The sequence below is a fragment of the Hypanus sabinus genome, chromosome 26 (genome assembly GCF_030144855.1).
Source record: "Hypanus sabinus isolate sHypSab1 chromosome 26, sHypSab1.hap1, whole genome shotgun sequence".
Lineage (NCBI taxonomy): Eukaryota > Metazoa > Chordata > Chondrichthyes > Myliobatiformes > Dasyatidae > Hypanus > Hypanus sabinus.
Window position 1 is genome coordinate 40,443,727 of NC_082731.1, and position 19,064 is coordinate 40,462,790.

Here is a 19,064-nt window from a genome sequence, read left to right on the forward strand (position 1 = left end):
ACAGGAATTACCCATTAAATCTGTTGCTGAGAGAGGGCTGTAATATTTGTCACTGGGTGTGATGGCGTTTTGGAGCTTTGCCCACAGTTGACTTCTGTTCTTGGTTTGTAAGGTCCATTCAGAACTTGGTTTGCTGATGTCACTACTAGGTCACTACTAGATCACTAATGGTGAAGCACATGCAATCCGTTGCCAGCTGATCATGCAGCTGAAACTAAATATAAATGTGATCTTGTCCCAGCAAGATACCGGGGGTTCCCAACCTGGGGCCCACAGACGCCTCGGTTCATGGTCAGGGTCCATGGCCTAAAAAAAGTTGGGAATCCTGGTTTAAACAGAGATGGAAATGGAGGAATTATTCATTTGATTTCATTTGAATTCATTTGATTTAATTCTTTTCAATTCCCTCCTTTAAGAAGCCATAAATCATTTAAAATGCTCTTGCAAAGGTTATAAAATTTTTGGAACCTTTGTCACTTTTAAATCACTAACAAAGGAAAATCTGCAGCTGCTGGAAATCCAAGCAACACACACAAAAAGCTGGAGGAATTCAGTAAGCCAGGCATCTATGGAAAATAGTACTGTGCAAGAGTCCCGGTGAAGGGGCTCTGCCCAAAATGTCGACTAGATGTAGCCTGGCCTGCTGAATTCCTCCAATATTTTGTGTGTGTTGCTTGGAATTAGTCAAATATACTTTGTCTATATCAGAATCAGGTCTAATATTCCCAGCATGTGTTGTGAAATTTGTTAACTTTGCAGCAGCAGTACAATGCAATACGTAATAATAGAGAGAATAAGAACTGAATTACTGTAATCATACATACATATATTACATAACCATATAACAATTACAGCATGGAAAAGGCCATTTCGGCCCTTCTAGTCCGTGCTGAACGCTTACTCTCACCTAGTCCCACCGACCTGCACTCAGCCCATAACCCTCCATTCCTTTCCTGACCATATACCTATACAATCTTTTTTTAAATGACAATATCGAACCTGCCTCTACCACTTCTACTGGAAGCTCGTTCCACACTGCTACCACTCACTGAGTAAAGAAATTCCCCCTCGTGTTACCCCTAAACTTTTGCCCCCTATCTCTCAACTCATGTCCTCTTGTTTGAATCTCCCCAACTCTCAATGGAAAAAGCCTATCCATGTCAACTCTATCTATCCCCCTCATAATTTTAAATACTTCTATCAAATCCCCCCTCAACCTTCTACACTCCAAAGAATAAAGACTTAACTTATTCAATAGTTAGTTATATTAAATAGTTGTGTGCACATATCTACTGATGCTTCTGGGCACATCATCAGTGATGTTCCTGGGATCATCGGGTGTTTCGGGTCTTTCAACATCATACACCCTTCTTCAGGTGATCCAGCCGGGGCTGATCATACCCCAGCTTGTGTCCAGATGGCTAGCTACACATGACTTCATGGCTCCCCTCTCTTGAGCCACAGCCACCTTGAGGCCCTCTCTGCCGCATCGGTGGTACTGTGGATGGCTCTCCTCTTCCTCTCTCCATCGATGCCCAAATTGCTGTAGGCTCTGGCTAAGGAATGGGCAGCGAATCCCCTACAACCAACAGTTAAATAACAGTGCAAAAACAGAAATAAAACAATGTATTAAAGTAGTGTTCATGGGTTCAATGTCCATTTAGAAATCTGATGGCAGAGGGGAAGAAGCTGTTCCTGAATCTGAGTGTGTGCCTTCAAGCTTCTGTACCTCCTTCCTGATGAGAAGAGGTCATGTCCTGGGTGGTGGGGTTATTAATGTGATTAATTCCTAAGGCAATGCTCCTTGAAGATGTCTTGGATACTACAGAGTACCCATGATGGAGCTGACTAATTTTACAACTTTCTGCAACTTACTTTGATCCCGTGCAGTAGCTCCTCCTACCCCCCCCCCCCAAAAAAAAACAGACAGTGTTGCAGCCGATCAGAATATTCCCATGGTTTACCTGTGGAAGTTTTCAAGTGTTTTAGGTCTTCTCAAACTTGTAATGAGCCATAGCCACTGTCTTGCTTTCATTATAGCTGCATCGATATGTATCTAGGTTATGTCCTCAGAGATATTGATACCCAGGAGCCTGAAAATGCTCACTCTCTCCACTTCTGATCCCTCTATAAGTTCTCTCATTTTGCCCTTTCTGAAGGCCACGATCAACTCTTTGGTCTTACTGATGTTGAGTGTAATGTTATATTTCCTTGGTATCTTTACAATCCCTGATTCTTAAATGCTTCTGTCTGCCCAAATTATATTTTTCCCTATTGACATATTTATTTGATTAATATTAAGCACCAGTAAATTAGTAACTCTGCTTCTGTATTCTATTGTAAAACTGTCGACAAGCCAAATAGCCTGACTTGGTAAGATTGCGGCACATTTGATCGCATGATCAACAAAGGGTTCTACTGTCCTTTTCAAATATATTTTTTATGATCACAAGATCTTGCTGGAGTCAGCGTGAGAAGGAGGCATGCGGTCTAATAGCAAGTGACCGTCTTAGTCACTTTTCTTGTGATTGCCAGACCCTTTTGGACATTGTTAATGTGAAACGCTGTAAGTCCTATTCACTGATGTATTGGCAGACAGCAGGGGAGTTGTGTAGCCTCGGTTGTAGCACGGACTATGTCTGAAGCCGTGGTATCGCCAGGAGAGAGGTATTAAAGCCCATGTGCTCCACAGGGGAAACGGTGGGGTGCAGCATCCAGCCTGGAGTTGGTGCTGCACCCCAGTGTTTGCTCAGCTGCAGACAAGCTATATTGTGGTCGACCGCAAATTTCTGTGGCAATCATAGAAACCTAGAAAACCTACAGCGCAATACAGGCCCTATGGCCCACAAAGTTGTGCCGAACATGTCCCTACCTTAGACATTACTAGGGTTACCCATAGCCCTCTATTTTCCTAAGCTCCATCTACCTATCCAAAAGTCACTTAAAAGACCCTATCGTATCCACCTCCACCACCATTGCTGGCAGCCCATTCCACGCACTCACCACTCTCCGCATAAAAAAAAACTTACCCCTGACATCTCCTCTGCACCTGCTCCCGAGGCAGCCTTTTCAGCCCTGGGGAAAAAGCCTCTGACTATCCACATGTTCAGTGCCTCTCATCATCTTATACATCTTATACTCTATCAGGTCACCTCTCATCCTCCGTCGCTCCAGGGAGAAAAGGCTGTGTTCCATAAAGCTATTTTCATAAGGCACGCTCCCCAATCCAGGCAGCATCCTTGTAAATCTCCCCTGCACCCTTTCTATTGTTTCCACATCCTTCCTGTAGTGAGGCGAGCAGAACTGATCATGGATCCAGTGTCTTGATTTTACGGTGCTGTTTTTTACTGATATGTGTGCTTGCTATCTTGTCTGTGCTTTGTGCTGTGTGACTGTTGTTACTGTGTTTTGCATCTTGGCCCCAGAGTGTCGCTGTCTCATTTGGCTGTATTCATGGATATTCCTGTATGGCTGAGTGACAATTAAACTTGCATTGAATTGGTGCTTGAAGTCTAATTCAATGGCTCTTTCAAATAATTGGCTGATTCGACTCGTGGGCTCTCTTTTATTGTTTTCAATCTATGGAATTGATCCAAAGGTCTTAATGGAACTTAATGTGCACTGCTGTTTTTGTTAATTTCTGAAAGGAATTGTTGACAGGTAACCCTGGCATTTCTGATATATTTACATTTTTATTAGTAAAAGACATTTGGAAAGCTCCAATAAATTGAATTGTATGCACAAACATTTCTTGGTTCTGCTTCTTTCATTAGTAAAGTCTGGAGCTGAGCCACATTTCCCTCAGCCAAAAGAAACACTGAATGGTCCCTCCGTGGAGGTCTTTAAAATTTATGAAGTAGTTTCATAAAGTTGATGTTAAAATATTCTCAAGTGGGGGAAATTAAAATTAGTGTTCATAAATCTAGTAAAGTCATAGGATATTCAGGCTGCAAGTTGTTGCAGGACAAATTGAAGTAGTGAGCAATGGAATCATCATTATTAATTGAGAAATTACTAATTAAAAATGAGGCTCATTCATTAAGTTTGATTTTGCAGAATAAATCAAGGAAGTTTTTGTTTCTAAAGCAGATTTATGTTATATTCCCTAACTGCTTGATTTAGATTTTCAGTGTGGTGGCACCCTCACTCAATAATAATTTTCTGTTGTTTATGCCAGGTTGCATTATTGGAAACCAACCCCTATCTCCTGGCAGTAACTGTTATCGTGTCAATCGTACACAGTGTGTTTGAGTTCCTGGCCTTCAAAAATGGTAAGCCATCGTTGAAAGTGTTTTGCAACACACACAAAATGCTGGAGGAACAGCAGGTCAGGCAGCATCTATGGAAATGACTAAACTAAATGTTTCAGGCCAAGGCTCTTCTTCAGAATTGGAAAGGCGGGGGAAGGCACCAGAATAAAAAGGTGGGGGAATGGGAAGGAGGATGGGTGAAGCCAGGTGGGTGAGAAAGGTCAAGGGCTGGAGAGGAAGGAATCTGATAGGAGAGGAGAGTGGACCATAGGAGAAAGGAAAGGAGGAGGAGACCCAGAGGGAGGTGATAGGCTGGTGAGAAAAGTTGTGAGGCCAGATTGGGGAATAGAAGAGGAGGAGAGGGGAGGGAGTTTTTATCCCTGAAAGAAGAAATTGATATTCCTGACATCAGGTTGGAGGCTACCCAGACAGAATATAAGGTGTTGCTGCTCCGTCCTAAGGGTGGCTTCATCTTGATATCCCATCAGGTCGAAGGCTACTCAGACAGAGTATACAAAATCCTGAAGGAACTCAGCAAGTCAGGCAGCGTCTATGGAGAGGAATAAAGAGTCGACAATTTGGGCCAAGACCCTTCATTAGGACACAAAAGGAATAGGGAAGAAACCAGAATAAGATAGAGGGAGGAGGGGAAGGAGTGCAAGTTGGAAGATGATAGGTGGGGGCTGGTAGGTGGGTTGGGGGAGTGTGATGAAGTGAGACGCTGGAGGTGATAGTGGAAAATTTAAAAGGCCGAAGGGGAAGGAGTCTGATAGGAATGTAGAGTGGACCCATGGGAGAAAGGGCAGGAGAAGGGGCATCAGAAGGAGGTGATAAGGAGAGAGGAAGGAAGCCAAAGTGGGAAATGGGTCATTCAATAGAACGATGAATGAAAGCTGTGGACCAATTCCTTCTGGTTTGGACTGTGCTGTGCAGTATTCTATTGCTGTAATTCTTGCATACAATCTCTTGTTTAGCACATTTTGCCCTTTTGGTTGTGTATAGGTCTTATTGGAAATCCACAGAAAGTCATTCTTTCCCCTGAGATTTTATGGCAGGAGGGGACAATGGGAATCAAAGACATCCACCCTCACTCCACTATAGAATTGTTAATTCACACCAGAAATCATGAGGATTCATTATTATCTCAACGATCGCTAAATGGTCAGAAACCATAAGCTGATAACCATTGCCTTTAATGCCTTGAAACTCACCAATAAGCTTTGACCTTGGCCTCAATGCCTCTTTGTGCAATTGGATCCACGATATCCTCACTTGCAGACCCCGGTCAGTTCAGATTGGCAACAAGAGCTCCTCCACTATCTCCATCAGCGCAAGTACATTGTGCTGATGGAGATTGTGATGAGGTGCCCTGTGTGCTTAACCCCTGTTTTACTCACATATGACTGTTCACAGCTCCAGTGTTATATTTAAACTTGCTGATGACACCACTGTCGTAGGCCGAATCAAAAGTGGTGTCAAATCACCATATTGGGAGATTGAAAATATCTCGCAACAACAACCTCTCACTTGATGTCAGCAGGACCAAAGAACTGATTATTGACTTCAGGAGGAGGAAACTGGAGGTCCATGAGCCATTCCTTTTCAGGGGATGTGGGGGTGGGGAGAGTCACAGGTGGAGAGTTTTAAATTCCTCGGTATTATAATTTCAGAGGATCTGTCCTGGGTCTAGCAAGCAAATGCCAATATGAGAAAGCACAGCAGCGCCTCTATTTTCTTAGATTTGGCACGACATTTAACATTTTGGCAAACTTCTATAGATGTTGGGGGAGAGTATATTGGCTGATTGTATCACTCCATTGTATGGAAACACCAATTTCCTTGTATGGAAAAGCCTTCAAAAAGTCATGGCCCAGTCCAACAAGTCCCTCCCCAGCACTGAGCACATCTACATGGAGCGCTGTCGTAGGAAAGCAGCAGCCATCATTAAAGACTCCCATCATCCAGGCCAAGTTCTTTTCTCGTTGCTGCCATCAGGAAGAAGGTACAGGACCCACCCATCAGGTTCAGGAACAGCTATTAATCCTCAACCATCAAGCTCTTGAACCAGAGGGGATAACTTATTCAACTTCACTCGCTTCATCACTGAGCAGTTCCCAGAACATTCAACACTTTCATGGACTCTTCATCTGATGTTCTCAATACATTCCTAATTTATTTATTTTTTATTATTATTATTGTATTTGTGCAGTTTGTCTTTTGCACACTGATTACTTACCCTTCCTGTTGAGGGCAATCTTTCATTAATTCTATTGCGTTCCTTGCATTGACTGTGAATTCTCGCATGAAAATGAATCTCAGGGTTGTATATGATGACACGTATGTACTCTGATAATAAATTTACTTTGAACTTTGCACTTTTATATTAGAATGTCTTGTATGTAAATTTGAGAGGCTATAATTATCAAGAGTTCTCTCCTTCCTCTGAAGCTGAGTGGGGAACAAATGGTGTAAAGAATGGAAGACAAAATGAATAGTCACAAGTGCCACAGCAAGTAGAGCCATTTCCTTACAGCTCCACCAACCCAAGTTCAATTCTGCCCTCTGGTGTTGGCCCCGTGAAGCTTTCACATTCTCCAAGTGAACAGATGGGCTTTCCTTGGTTGCTGTGGTTTCCTCCTACATCTCAAAGACGTGTGAGGTGGTGGGTTGCTTCTGAAAGAGTGACAGATTCTGGAGGGGCGGGCGAGTTAACGGGAATGTGGGAGAATAGATTACAGAAGAGAATAGGCTACAGAAGGCAATTAGTGAGGAAATTATAAACATGAGGAAGTCTGCGGATGCTGAAAATCCGAAGCATCAGGCACAATATGCTGGACGACCTCAACCAGTCTGGCAGCAAATATGGAAATGAATAAACAGTCAACGTTTTGGGCTGAGACCCTTCCTCAGGACTGAAAAGGAAGAGGGAAAACTTCCTTTTCAGAATAAAATGTAAGGAAAGTGACTTGATGAACTTGTCCTGTGTTGGACCATGAACATTGCCTCATTATTCCTTTGCTCTTTATTTATTTAGTTATTTGTTTATTTAATGATTTTAGTAGTTTTTTAATGTCTTTGCACTGTCACAAACAACAAAGTTCAAAACAAGTTTATTATCAAGGTACATGTATGTCACCATATACAACTCCTGAGATTTATTTTCTTGGGGGCATAGCCAATAAATACATAATAGAATAATAACCATAATAGAATCAAAGACCGCAACAGCTTGAGTGTTCAACCAGAGCGCAAAAAACTCCAACTGCAAATACAAAGAGAATTATCGGTGATAACCTGATTCTGATTCTAACTCAACTTGTAATTTGAGGGAAGTACCTCAGCAGTGTGTGAATAGGACAAAAAAATTACAGGAAGGCCTAGAAAGAGAAAATGGATGGAAATTGAGCTTCTAACATTTTTCTGTTATTTATTCTTTGGGTTTTCCTCCCCCCATCTGTTTTGTGGAAGTCTGTGAAGAATAAGGATTTCAGGTTGTATACTGTCTACATTCTGTTACATTAAATTGAGCCTGCTATGCTGCATATTGATCTTCTGACTGATTATTTTCCAGACATTCAATTTTGGAACAGTCGCCAGTCTCTAGAGGGTCTGTCTGTACGTTCAGTGATATTTGGTGTCTTCCAGTCCGCTGTTGTCCTGCTGTATATCTTGGACAACGAGACCAACTTTGTGGTGCAGGTCAGCGTGTTTATTGGCCTCCTGATTGATCTTTGGAAGATCACCAAAGTCATGGATGTGAAGGTATGGATATTTTCTTCCTGATATTTTATGCCAGCAATGTTTTGATGTACAAGAATCAATTTTGTGAAGCTGGCTTCTTATTCAGAGTATAGGAGTAGATGGTGCTTTTTCAAGCTGAAGTTGGATTTCAGGTGTAACCTCTTTGGAAACGCAAAGTATACTGCAGATGCTGTGGTCAAATGACTCGTACAAATAAGCTGGATGAACTCAGCAAGTCGGGCAGCATCCGTTGAAAGGAGCAGTCGACGTTTCGTGCTGAGACCCTTCGTCAGGACGCTTTCCTGACAGTGTCCTGACGAAGGGTCTAGGCCCGAAACGTTGACTGCTCCTTTCAATGGATGCTGTCCGACCTGCTGAGTTCATCCAGCTTATTTGTATGTAACCTCTTTGGATATAGTTGATGAGGCTTGTGTAACTGTGCCAAGCTTGGGGACTAAAATCAAATAAATGCACGTTAGACGACAAATGATAAATGGATGTTCTTACCCTAACTTTGCTACAGTGGGACTTCTATTTTGAAAAGTTTTCTGAAGCCATTTTGTTTTGGCTGGATTGAGTTGCTCTCCGATCTTGGCAATTTACTTGCAAATGTTACCATGTGAGGAGACGTCAGTGGACAGTTGATTTTGGTGTGTCATCCGAATGCTTAGCCTTTATATACTTTTCAGTCAGCTAATTGAACATCATTTCAGACATGGGGAGGAAATTTTTTCACTGATTTGCCATGCGACGAACTTGCATTGCGGTCTGGAATTTTGCCCACATCAGCTCATAAATAGGATCGGGGTCAATGTGTTTCTTTACAGAATTGTTTGTGGAAAACCACGCTTACAGGAATTCTGGAAGCGTCATTTTCCACGAACGATTCTGTAAACAAATACCAGTTTTTTTTTGGAATAAATGTTTCTTGGTTCTACTTTATCCATAAGGCCAGCTGGGGCTTGGGCATCTTCTTCTCATCTACCTGAAGATAACCTAACTGAGGGCTATATTTAAAACTGAAGGTGTTTGATCGAGGAAGATTCATCTACAGGAGGAAGACCAAAAACTGGAAATTCTTTAAATTGAAAAGAATGTTTGCAGCAAATGGTAAACATAGGACACTTGGAAAAATGCAATTGGTGTGGACCCTTCATGTGCTGTGTCTGGTACTGCTGTAAATTAATTGATTGATTGGATGCTCTTAACCCCATCATGAAAGCTCTGGATTGCAGTAAACTGGGCGACACACACTAAGTGCTGGAGGCACTCACCAGGTCAGGCAGCATCAATAGAGGGAAATGAACAGTCAACATTTTGAGCAGAGTTCCTTCATCAGGACTGGATGAAAGTGTCTCAGCCCAAAACATCAACTGTTTATTTCCCTTCGTAGAGGCTGCCTGACTTGCTAAGTTCCTCCACCATTTTGTGTTTTGTTACTCAAGGTTCTAGATTTATAGAATCTCATGTGTCCCAGTGAACCCGATAAACATAGACAATAGGTGCAGAAGTAGACCATTTGGCCCTTCGAGCCTGCACTGCCATTTTGAGATCATAGCTGATCATCTACTATCAATACCAGGTTCCTGCCTTGTCCCCATATCCCTTGATTCCCCTATCCATAAGATGCCTATCTAGCTCCTTCTTGAAAGCATCCAGAGAATTGGCCTCCACTGCCTTCCGAGGCAGTGCATTCCAGACCCCCACAACTCTCTGGGAGAAGAAGTTTTTCCTTAACTCTGTCCTAAATGACCTACCCCTTATTCTCAAACCATGCCCCCTGGTACTGGACTCTCCCAGCATCTGTAACATATTTCCTGCCTCTATCTTGTCCAATCCCTTAATAATCAGATCCCCTCTCTATCTCCTTAATTCCAGCGTGTACAAGCCCAGTCTCTCTAAATCTCTGCGTAAGACAGTCTTGACATCCCAGGAAAAAACCCTGGTCTTGTTTTTTTCCCCGCCCAGAAATGGTGGAGAGTTTAAATTCTTTGCACTGCATTTAATTCAGTGTTAGTTTTAAAGTTTGTATTTCAAAATAATAAACTATAATTAAATAATTCAACCTGATTACGGCCAGTATCATAGATTCTGGTCCTAATATTGGATTGAGCTATCTGCTCACTTTATGGTTGCTTTGATGAGATAGGTTCATCATTTATTCTAATATTTCCTCCAAGATTTTACTGGATTTTTCTCTTGAAGCCTCCAGCTCAATCTGCCCACCAGTTGACTAAGTAATGCATTCTCCATCCCAATCACTCAAACTTCAAAAGTTCAAAGTAAATGTTATTGACTATACGTCACCACATACAGCCCTGAGCTTTTTTCCTGTGGGGATACACAGTAAATCTACAGAATAGTGTAACAGGATCAATGAAAGATCAGAGTGCAGAAGCCAACAAACTCTGCGAATGCAAATATAAATAAATAGAATAAATAATAAGAGCATAAAATAGCAAGATAAGAGTCCTTAAAGTGCGATCATTGGTTGTGAGAACATCTTAATAGATGGGCAAGTGAGTGTAGTTATCCCCTTTTGTTCAAGAGTCGGGTGGTTGAGGGGTAGTAACTGTTCTTGAACCTGGTGGTCTTGAGGCTTTTGCTCCTTCTACCTGATGGCAGCAGTGAGAAGAGAGCATGGCCTGGTTGGTGGGGATCTCCAATGATGAATGCTGCTTTTGCACAACAGTGCCTTGTGTAGTTGTGCTTGATAGTTGGGAGGGCTGTCCCTGTGATGTACTTACTGGGCTGTATCCACTACTTTTGTTTAGGATTTTCTGTTGAAAGGCATTGGTGTTTCCATACTAGGCTGTGATACAGCCAGTCCACTGCACATTTGTAGAAGTTTGTCAAAGTTTTAGATGTAGTTGCAGGGAGAAGGTGCAAACTCCACCCTGCACTTGAAAGCAGAATCAAACTTAAGCCAGTGGAGCCACTGCTAGCAAAATATCAGTGCCACTTGTGGCGCCAGTGAATTGCCCACAGACGTCAGTGCTCAATAAACACTTAATTCTTCAATCATCCTTTATCCGTTCAAAGTTATTGCACACCTTATTATTCAGCATTTTGTTTCGTTCCAGCTTGACCGTGAAAATAAAGTGGCAGGAATCTTCCCACGCTTGACGTTAAAAGATAAATCAACATATGTACAGTCCTCGACTAAGAACTATGATGATGTGAGTATGAATCAAGACAATGCTGTTATGTACTTGAAACTGTAGCATAAGAATGAAGTCCAAGGTAAAGTAATGCATTCCTGGCATTCCATTCCCAGTTCTTACCTTGAATGCAAAGGGTCACTATAATTTTGCATTCTTGGGTGGGGCACAGCAGCAAGTAGTGTTTGGGGAAATGCAGATGCAGGTGCTCTGATAGCAAATTAGATAAGATGTTTGGTCCGAAGGCATCGGCTTGTTGATATCATTGGGTAGGTTTAAAGCAGAGGTTGATGGGTTCTTGATTAGTAAAGGCATCAAAGGGAAAAGGCAGAAGAATGGGGTTGAGATAGATGATAAATCAGCTATTGTGGAATGATAGTGCAAACTTGATGGGCCAAATGGCCAGGTGCTATTCCTATGTCTTATGGTCTTATAGAACAAAATACTCCATTGAATATGTGACTGGAGAGATGGTGCAAGAGGGAGGGATTTGTATTGCCTGGAGTCTGCAATTTCTGCAGGAGGAGTGTGGTCATCTCCGTACAGGTGAGGTGATTATATTGGCTCAGTAGAAGTTACTACAGGTAGGACTAGGACCAATGTTGCTTATTTCTTAAAATACTGCATGGAATAGGCCCTTCTGGTCCTTTAAGCCATGCCACCCAGTGACCCCTGATTTAATTCTAGCCTAATTACAGGACAATTTACAATGACCAATTAACATATCAACCGGTCTGTCTTTGGATTGTGGGAGGAAACCGGAGCACCCTGAGGAAATCCACGTAGTCATGGGGAGAACGTACAAACTCCTTCCTAGTGAGAATGTTGTTTAGTGTCATTAAGGAGGAATTAACCTGGAATACTAGGGGTTTTGTGGGTAGTTCTTTTAACCTAAGGAGAATGGCCAAGGAGAGAGAAAAATGGTTATGCAAATAAGATGACAAAAAGTGAAACCAAAGGCAGGGAGGGAGAAAGTTAAAGAGGGCCATAGTGCAAAAACACGAAGATTTAAAAAATAATAAAGACACAAGACTGAAGGCATTGCACTTTAATGCAGGAAGTGATAGTTACATTAATTGAATGAATGGCATAAATGGACACAGTCTGATCTGATGGCCAATGTGGAGTCATGGTTGCAAGCAGATCAAAGTTGGGGACTGAATACTTGAGGCATTTGACTTCTAAAGGGAGCAGATGGGAAGGAAATGGCGGCAAGAAAGCATTGATAATTTGATATGAGATGGGTACGCTTTTAAGAAATACTTCAAAATCAGATGTTTAGTTGATTGGGCTGTCTTTGTTCTTCTTAAATCCTCTTGCTATATTGTTCAGTTTCCTCTGTACGTTGATGTTGAGTTACACGCAACACCAATTCCCGCAACACCAACACTTTTCCGTCTCTCATCATTTAACAAATACTCCTTTTTATCATTGCAGACAACCCAGTATTTTCCATATATTTGTTTTGTCCTCCTTTTGTTTAAGTTCACAGTACATACGTTATCAAAGTGTGTATAATATATACAACCTTGAGATTTGCTTCCTTTGCCACAAAAGAAACACAGTAGAACCCATTAAAACACCCAATGTGCAGGGGAAAAGAAAATTGTGTAAACAATAAAAGTCAGCAAATAACATTCTAAGCTGAAGTTCATGGAAAGTGAATCCACAGCCATGGTCATCACTGAAGCCAATCCAGGAGTCTGTTAGTTACCCGCCACAGCCTCAGTTTGGCGCAGAGGCGAGTAAACCTCATGGAGCAGCCTGTCTCTCTCCTCTGGCCCCGATACTCTGACCTTTTCAATCTGGACCGGTGCTTAAATCAGCCCAAACTCAGGTCGTTCCTTGCTCTTGGCCCTGGCCCCACCGCTTTGATTCAGCCCTTACCAAAACCTTTCCAATAATCTGGGCCGTTGCCTAAATTGCCCAAACAGCGGGTCATTCCTTGCTCTCAGGCCCAGGCCTTGGCACCTCATTGCCTTCAAGTCCACTCCAGCAATGGCCAACCCTGTTGGCCTCAATTCAGCCTCTACACGCCACATCGCAACCGTCCTGCACCTTCGAGGCATCAGTTCATGCCGCAAAAATACCAGGTTTTGCCGGCGGTTCGGAAGCTCAATTCCAGAAGAGAAGTTACAGGCTACTGATTGCTATTAAACATGATTAATAAAGTATTAAGTTTGTTTGCTACCAGCAAGTCATCACTGTGCTTCACTAACGCCATCTTAGCCTGTCAATTAAGGAAATACTGAAAGATTAAGACATAGGAGCAGAATTAAAACATTTGGCCCATTGAACCTACTGAGCTGTTTCATCATGGCTGATATATTATCCCTTTCAACCCCAGTCTTCTGCCTTCTCCCTGTAACCTTTGGCTATTTTTGAAGCAGAAGTTAATAGGCTCTTAATTAGTAACACTTGGCCTCCACAGCCATCTGATGCAATGAATTCCATAGATTCACTACCCTCTTGCTAAAAGAAATTCCTCCTCATCTCTGTTCTAAACGAATGTACTACTATTCTGAGGCTGTACCCTCTGATCCTGGACTCCCCTCCTATAGAAAAAAATGTGCTATCTATGCTCACTTATCAAGGTCTTTCAATATTTGATAGGTTTTGATGAATTCCCCCCCTTATTCTTCTATACTCCAGTGAGCCAGGCTATAAAAGTAGAAAGCCAAGACTGAGAAAAGTTTGGGATAAACAGTTTTAAAAAGGCACAGGAAAAACGTAGTGAAGCGAATGATAGCAAAAGCAGTGATCAGTACGGAAGGTTAAATCACAACGGGGCAGTGATGCAATGTTACAAAGACCAGAGATGTGAGCGATAATGATCAGAAATGAACAAATAATCTACATGGATCTTCTTCTCTTCGGCTGTCCATTGATTTTCGATGATGACTGAGGCCCGGGCAAGGTTGTATGGAAGACCGGCAGTTGCCCATGCTGCAAGCCTTCCTCTCTCCACGCCACTGATGTTGTCTGGGGAAAGGGCACTAGGACCCATACAGCTTGGCACTGGTGTTGTCGCAGAGCAATGTGTGGTTAAGTGCCTTGCTCAAGGACACAACACGCTGTCTCAGCTGAGGCTTGAACTGGCGACCTTCAGATCACTAGACCGACGCCTTAACCACTTGGCCACGCACCACACTTTTACATGGATCACTGCTACAAGAAATCAGTGTCCATCATCAAAGACCCTCACCATCCAGGCCATGTCCTCTTCTCACTACTAGCATTGGGCAGGAGGTACTGAATCCTTTGGACCCACACCACCAGGTTCATGAACAGTTGTTACCCTATAACCATCAAGCTCCTGAACGAGCATGGATAACTTAAATCACCTCTTCTCTGAGCCGATTCTACAATCTACAGACACACTTTCAAGGACCCTTTACCACTCTTATTTTCAGTATTATTTTCTATTTGCACAGTTTGTCTTCTTTTGCACATGGGTTGCTTGTCATTCTTCCTTTACGTAGAGCTTTTCGTAAATTCTATTGTATTTTTTGTTCTGTAAATGCCTGCGAGCAAGTGAGTCTCCGGGTCGTATATGGTAACATGCTGATGATAAATTTAGTTCAAACTTTGAAAGAAAAGCCAGAAGACTGAAATTAGAAAAATTATCTGAAGTTGTTAATGTTGAAGCTTGAAGGTTGTAATGTGCCTGTTTGGATGAGTATCACCCTATTTGCTCTAATCCAGCGAATGTAATGCGGTGGTGGAAAATAGAACTTCTGTAATGGAAACAATTCTCCTTGTTCTCCATCTCTTCTCTAACTACAGCTTAAGACGTGCTTGTTATCACAGTTTCCCAGTTCTGGTGAATGCTCCTGTTTCTCCTTCCACACACACACACTATCTGACCCACTGAACATTCCAGCATTTTCTTCTTTTATTTCAGACTTCCAGTGTCTGATTTTCAATCACTGATAAGTAATTCAGGTGGATATCCTAGTGGCTGAGATGTGTAACCCTTCCATTTGGGGTGCATGAAGCAAAGAGCAAGGCTAAAAGCAGGCAATGACTTGGTCTGTGGTTAAAATCTATAATTACTGCCCTCATTTACAATTTGTGAATATCACTGTATGCAATTTACTCATACCATAAACTTACAGTTATAGTGCATTTTATTTAGAGTTTTGCAAGTTCATTGTCTCTGTTTAAAATCCAAGAGTTTGGGAGATGATATTTCCATAATTTTTAAAATTAATAATTTGCATTATTGGTAATTTTAACATTTGAGGTTCAGTGCAGGCGAAGTCTTTAGCATATAGCATTTGTTTGAAGATTTTTAACAGTGGTTATTTTATTGTTCTTTTCAGATGGCCTTTAAATATTTGTCTTGGATTCTGTTCCCATTATTGGGATGCTATGCTGTCTATAGCCTCTTGTACTTGGAGCACAAAAGCTGGTATTCCTGGATATTGAGCATGCTGTATGGTTTCTTATTGACATTTGGTGAGTATACGTGATTTGAAAAATTCTGCACCAACTCTAGAAACTGCAGCTACACCATTTCAAACAAATTAAATTGATCTACTGATTTATCCATTCCATAATCTGACAGCTAATTCCATGACTGTTACATTTCTGTAATGTGATACAAGTGTTAGTCATATAGCCCTCATGGTTGATGTGACAGACAACCGCAAGGGTTACCTCTAGTTAACTGCTTCAGAACATAGAACAGTACAGGACTGGAACAAGCCCTTCAGTCTGTGATGTTATGTGAAAGTAATTAAGCGAGTAACTGAAAGCTTACTAAAGTAAACCCTGCTGCCCACATAACTCTGTGTCCCTCCATTCTCTGCATCTAAAATGCCCCTTATTGTATTTGCAATTACCACCACTCCCAGCAAGTACCCTCCACTCTTTGTAACACTTTGTAGTATGAGTATAGAAAGGGGGGGGGGGGGGTTCCTTAAGGTTGTACAGCCGGGCTTGGTAGTGGGGATAAGCTCCCACTATTTATTAAATGCTGCCACTGTGTGCACCTCAAATAGCTTGACAGTCAAGTCCAGCTCCTGGCCTTCACCTGTGGCTTAGCTATGAAGTCTAGTGGAGCCATTTTGACTGACGGGAAGGGGCAAAGACAGGTTACTGGCACCTTTGGGCAAATGGGGCTCATCAGCCATGATTGGCAGCCCATCTAGGAGAAGGAAAACTGATCTCAGACCTTGGCTGCCTTGCGGCTATACCCACTCATGGGGAAGGCTTTGGGAGTAAACTCCGAGGGAAAAATCCAGAGCTGGAGTCTCAAAGATAGTCCTGTGTTGAGTTCAACGCTGACTGGCAACTCCTTTGATGCCACTGGTGCCAAACTGTATCGGTCTGCAGTTCCCTTTGGATTCATTAGCTTCACGGAGACGGGGAGCCTGCTACATGGGCAGCAGCTTGCCCACCATATAGTACTGCCCTGACTTGCATATTACATAGCCAGCTGGGACACAGCATACATGATCACAGCCAACGGAGGGCCTCAGGTAGAGGAGTTTATGAAATTATCTCCAATTTGAATTGCCCAGGTATGAAAATGTCATATATTTAGAAAAAAGAAACTGAAAGAAAAGGATTTTAAGAATCTCGCTGTGTTTCCCTTAAATTGCAGCCACGGGTGGAAGTGAGGGACAGGATAGGGATAGTCCCAAAACAGATTCCCCGGATAAACTGCTCATACAACCGTCCATCACCTGCTCCCATTGTTTCATGTAACCCTGATCAGGGGGCTAAGCAGTTGCCACACCTTGTCCAAGGGTTACATCTCCTTGAGTGGAGACGCATCTCCACCCTGCCACCCTAGATGCTGTATTACATTGTCCATTAGACTGGGTGAACAATAAACAAGACACGTATGTTACTATCCAGGGTGCAATCACTTTATATTAGCAGATCAAGGTAACAGCATCTCTGTGTTCAGTAGTTGTGAAGGTTGTGAATGACTGCTTTGTTTCCTCTCTTCAGGATTTATAACAATGACACCACAGCTGTTCATTAACTATAAGCTGAAATCAGTAGCCCATCTCCCGTGGAGGATGCTAACCTACAAAGCATTAAATACTTTTATTGATGACCTCTTCGCATTTGTAATCAAAATGCCAATGATGTACAGGATAGGATGTTTGAGAGATGGTAAGTCTTTGTGTAAAATTCCAGCTCTCAACACGAGACAAATTAAATATGATGGGTGTTTGAATTAATGTGCTTTTCCCCTCCATTTTACACACCAGATGTGGTATTTTTTATCTACCTGTACCAACGTTGGATCTATCGAGTAGATCCCACCCGACTGAATGAATTTGGAACAAGTGGGGAAGACCTTGCAAAGGTGTCAAAGGAAAATAGTTCCCCGAAAGCCGTAATGGAGAAAGCAGAGGTGGAGAAAAAGAACGATTAAAATGTAAATCTTTGTAACAGTAAACCTTGATGTTTCACTGTAAAGGCAAAAGTGAGACCATGGACTGTAATAATCAGATCTCCCAATTTTTGTATTAATATAATCCTGTTGAAGACAAGTGAATTTGAAGTCCAGGTTAATGTGCTGTACTGTATTTGTTCCGAAACATATCTGTATTTAAGTATAACTTTGTAATCATTGTATTCCGTAGTGGAATATTTGGTACATTACATTGCTAATAACGTTTAAATTGCGACCATATGTTGAAAGGGCAGCCTCTGTTAATTTAGAGGGAAGTGATAACAGATTTTAGTAATAAAGACTCTATTCCATTCATCTGAAATTCTGATTCCTGTTTCAATAAGCACACCGATGTTTATTTATTAGCTGTGGGACTAACTTTGATGCAGGATTTATGTGAACTTGTTAGCCTCGCCAGTGAATACTTGTTAAGGTGTTTAATACAATTGCATTTAAGAGGGTTTCCCAAAAAGTGTGGATTCCAAGGACGTATAACAGCTGCTGATATAGGTGGGTATTTCTGTGCAGAGTACCCTGTTGTGAATATGATGTTCATTTCTAATAATAGAAACCATTTTAAAAAATGTTTGTGCAAATTACTCGAGCGGTGCTCAAAATTAATATTTACTTGTGTCGAAGTTGCAGCACCTAAATAAAAGTAAGATTAGTTGATTTAAAATCAGTTCCTGCCTCTGGTGCTCTTTTTTGCCCCCCCATTTCATGAGATTTTTTGTAAAGAGCTGATTGGAACCAATGTTCCCCGAGGCTGAGGTGACTTTGGGACGACACACTTCCCTTGGATGTGCAGAAATTTGGAATATGCTTATTCTCTTTGAATATAGGGTCATAACTTGATTCAAAATAAATCTATTAGCAAGGTACGTACACTCAGTGGGCACTTTATGTTCAGCGTTGGAACCCGTGTGTGCTTCTATAGCCCAACCAGTTCAAGGTCTGACGTGTTGCGTGTTCAGAGATGCTCTTCTGCACATCACCATAGTAACACGTGGTTATTTGAGTTACTGTTGCCTTCCTGTCAGTTTGAACCAGTCTGGCCATTTTCTTCTGACCTATCTCGTTAGTAAGGCGTTGCCCCCCCCAACAAAACTGCCACACTCTAATTATTTTTTTAGTTTTTCACACCATTCTCTGTAATCTCTGTAACCTGCGGTCCACGAACCCCTTGCTTAATGGTATTGGTCCATGGGCCCAGAAAAAAGGTTGGGAACCCCTGCTCTGGAGACTTGTATGTGAAAAATCCCAGGAGATCAGCAGTTTCTGAGATGCACAAATCACTCCATCCTGGCGCCAACTATCATTCCACAGTCAAAGTCACTTAGATCACGTTTCCCCCCCATTCTGTTGCTTGGTCTGAAAACAACTGAACCTCTTGACCATGTCTGCCTGCTCTTGTACATAGAGTTGGCTGATCAGATATGTATATTAACAAGCAGGTATGCAGTTGTACCTAATGAAGTGCCCATTCAGTGCATG

General features: G+C 42.1%; 1 protein-coding gene across 1 annotated transcript in view; it reads left to right on the top strand.

The window, feature by feature from the left end:
• Positions 1-18,253, top strand: part of clptm1 (CLPTM1 regulator of GABA type A receptor forward trafficking) — a 74,314-nt gene extending 56,061 nt beyond the window's left edge. Inside the window, exons 9-14 of the mRNA XM_059950915.1 lie at positions 4,178-4,271; positions 7,822-8,012; positions 11,075-11,170; positions 15,478-15,613; positions 17,117-17,284; positions 17,383-18,253. Of these exons, the coding sequence (XP_059806898.1) occupies positions 4,178-4,271; positions 7,822-8,012; positions 11,075-11,170; positions 15,478-15,613; positions 17,117-17,284; positions 17,383-17,549 (852 nt within the window). The 3' untranslated portion in view covers positions 17,550-18,253. The remainder of the gene's footprint in view (positions 1-4,177; positions 4,272-7,821; positions 8,013-11,074; positions 11,171-15,477; positions 15,614-17,116; positions 17,285-17,382) is intronic.
• Positions 18,254-19,064: the final 811 nt, after the last annotated feature.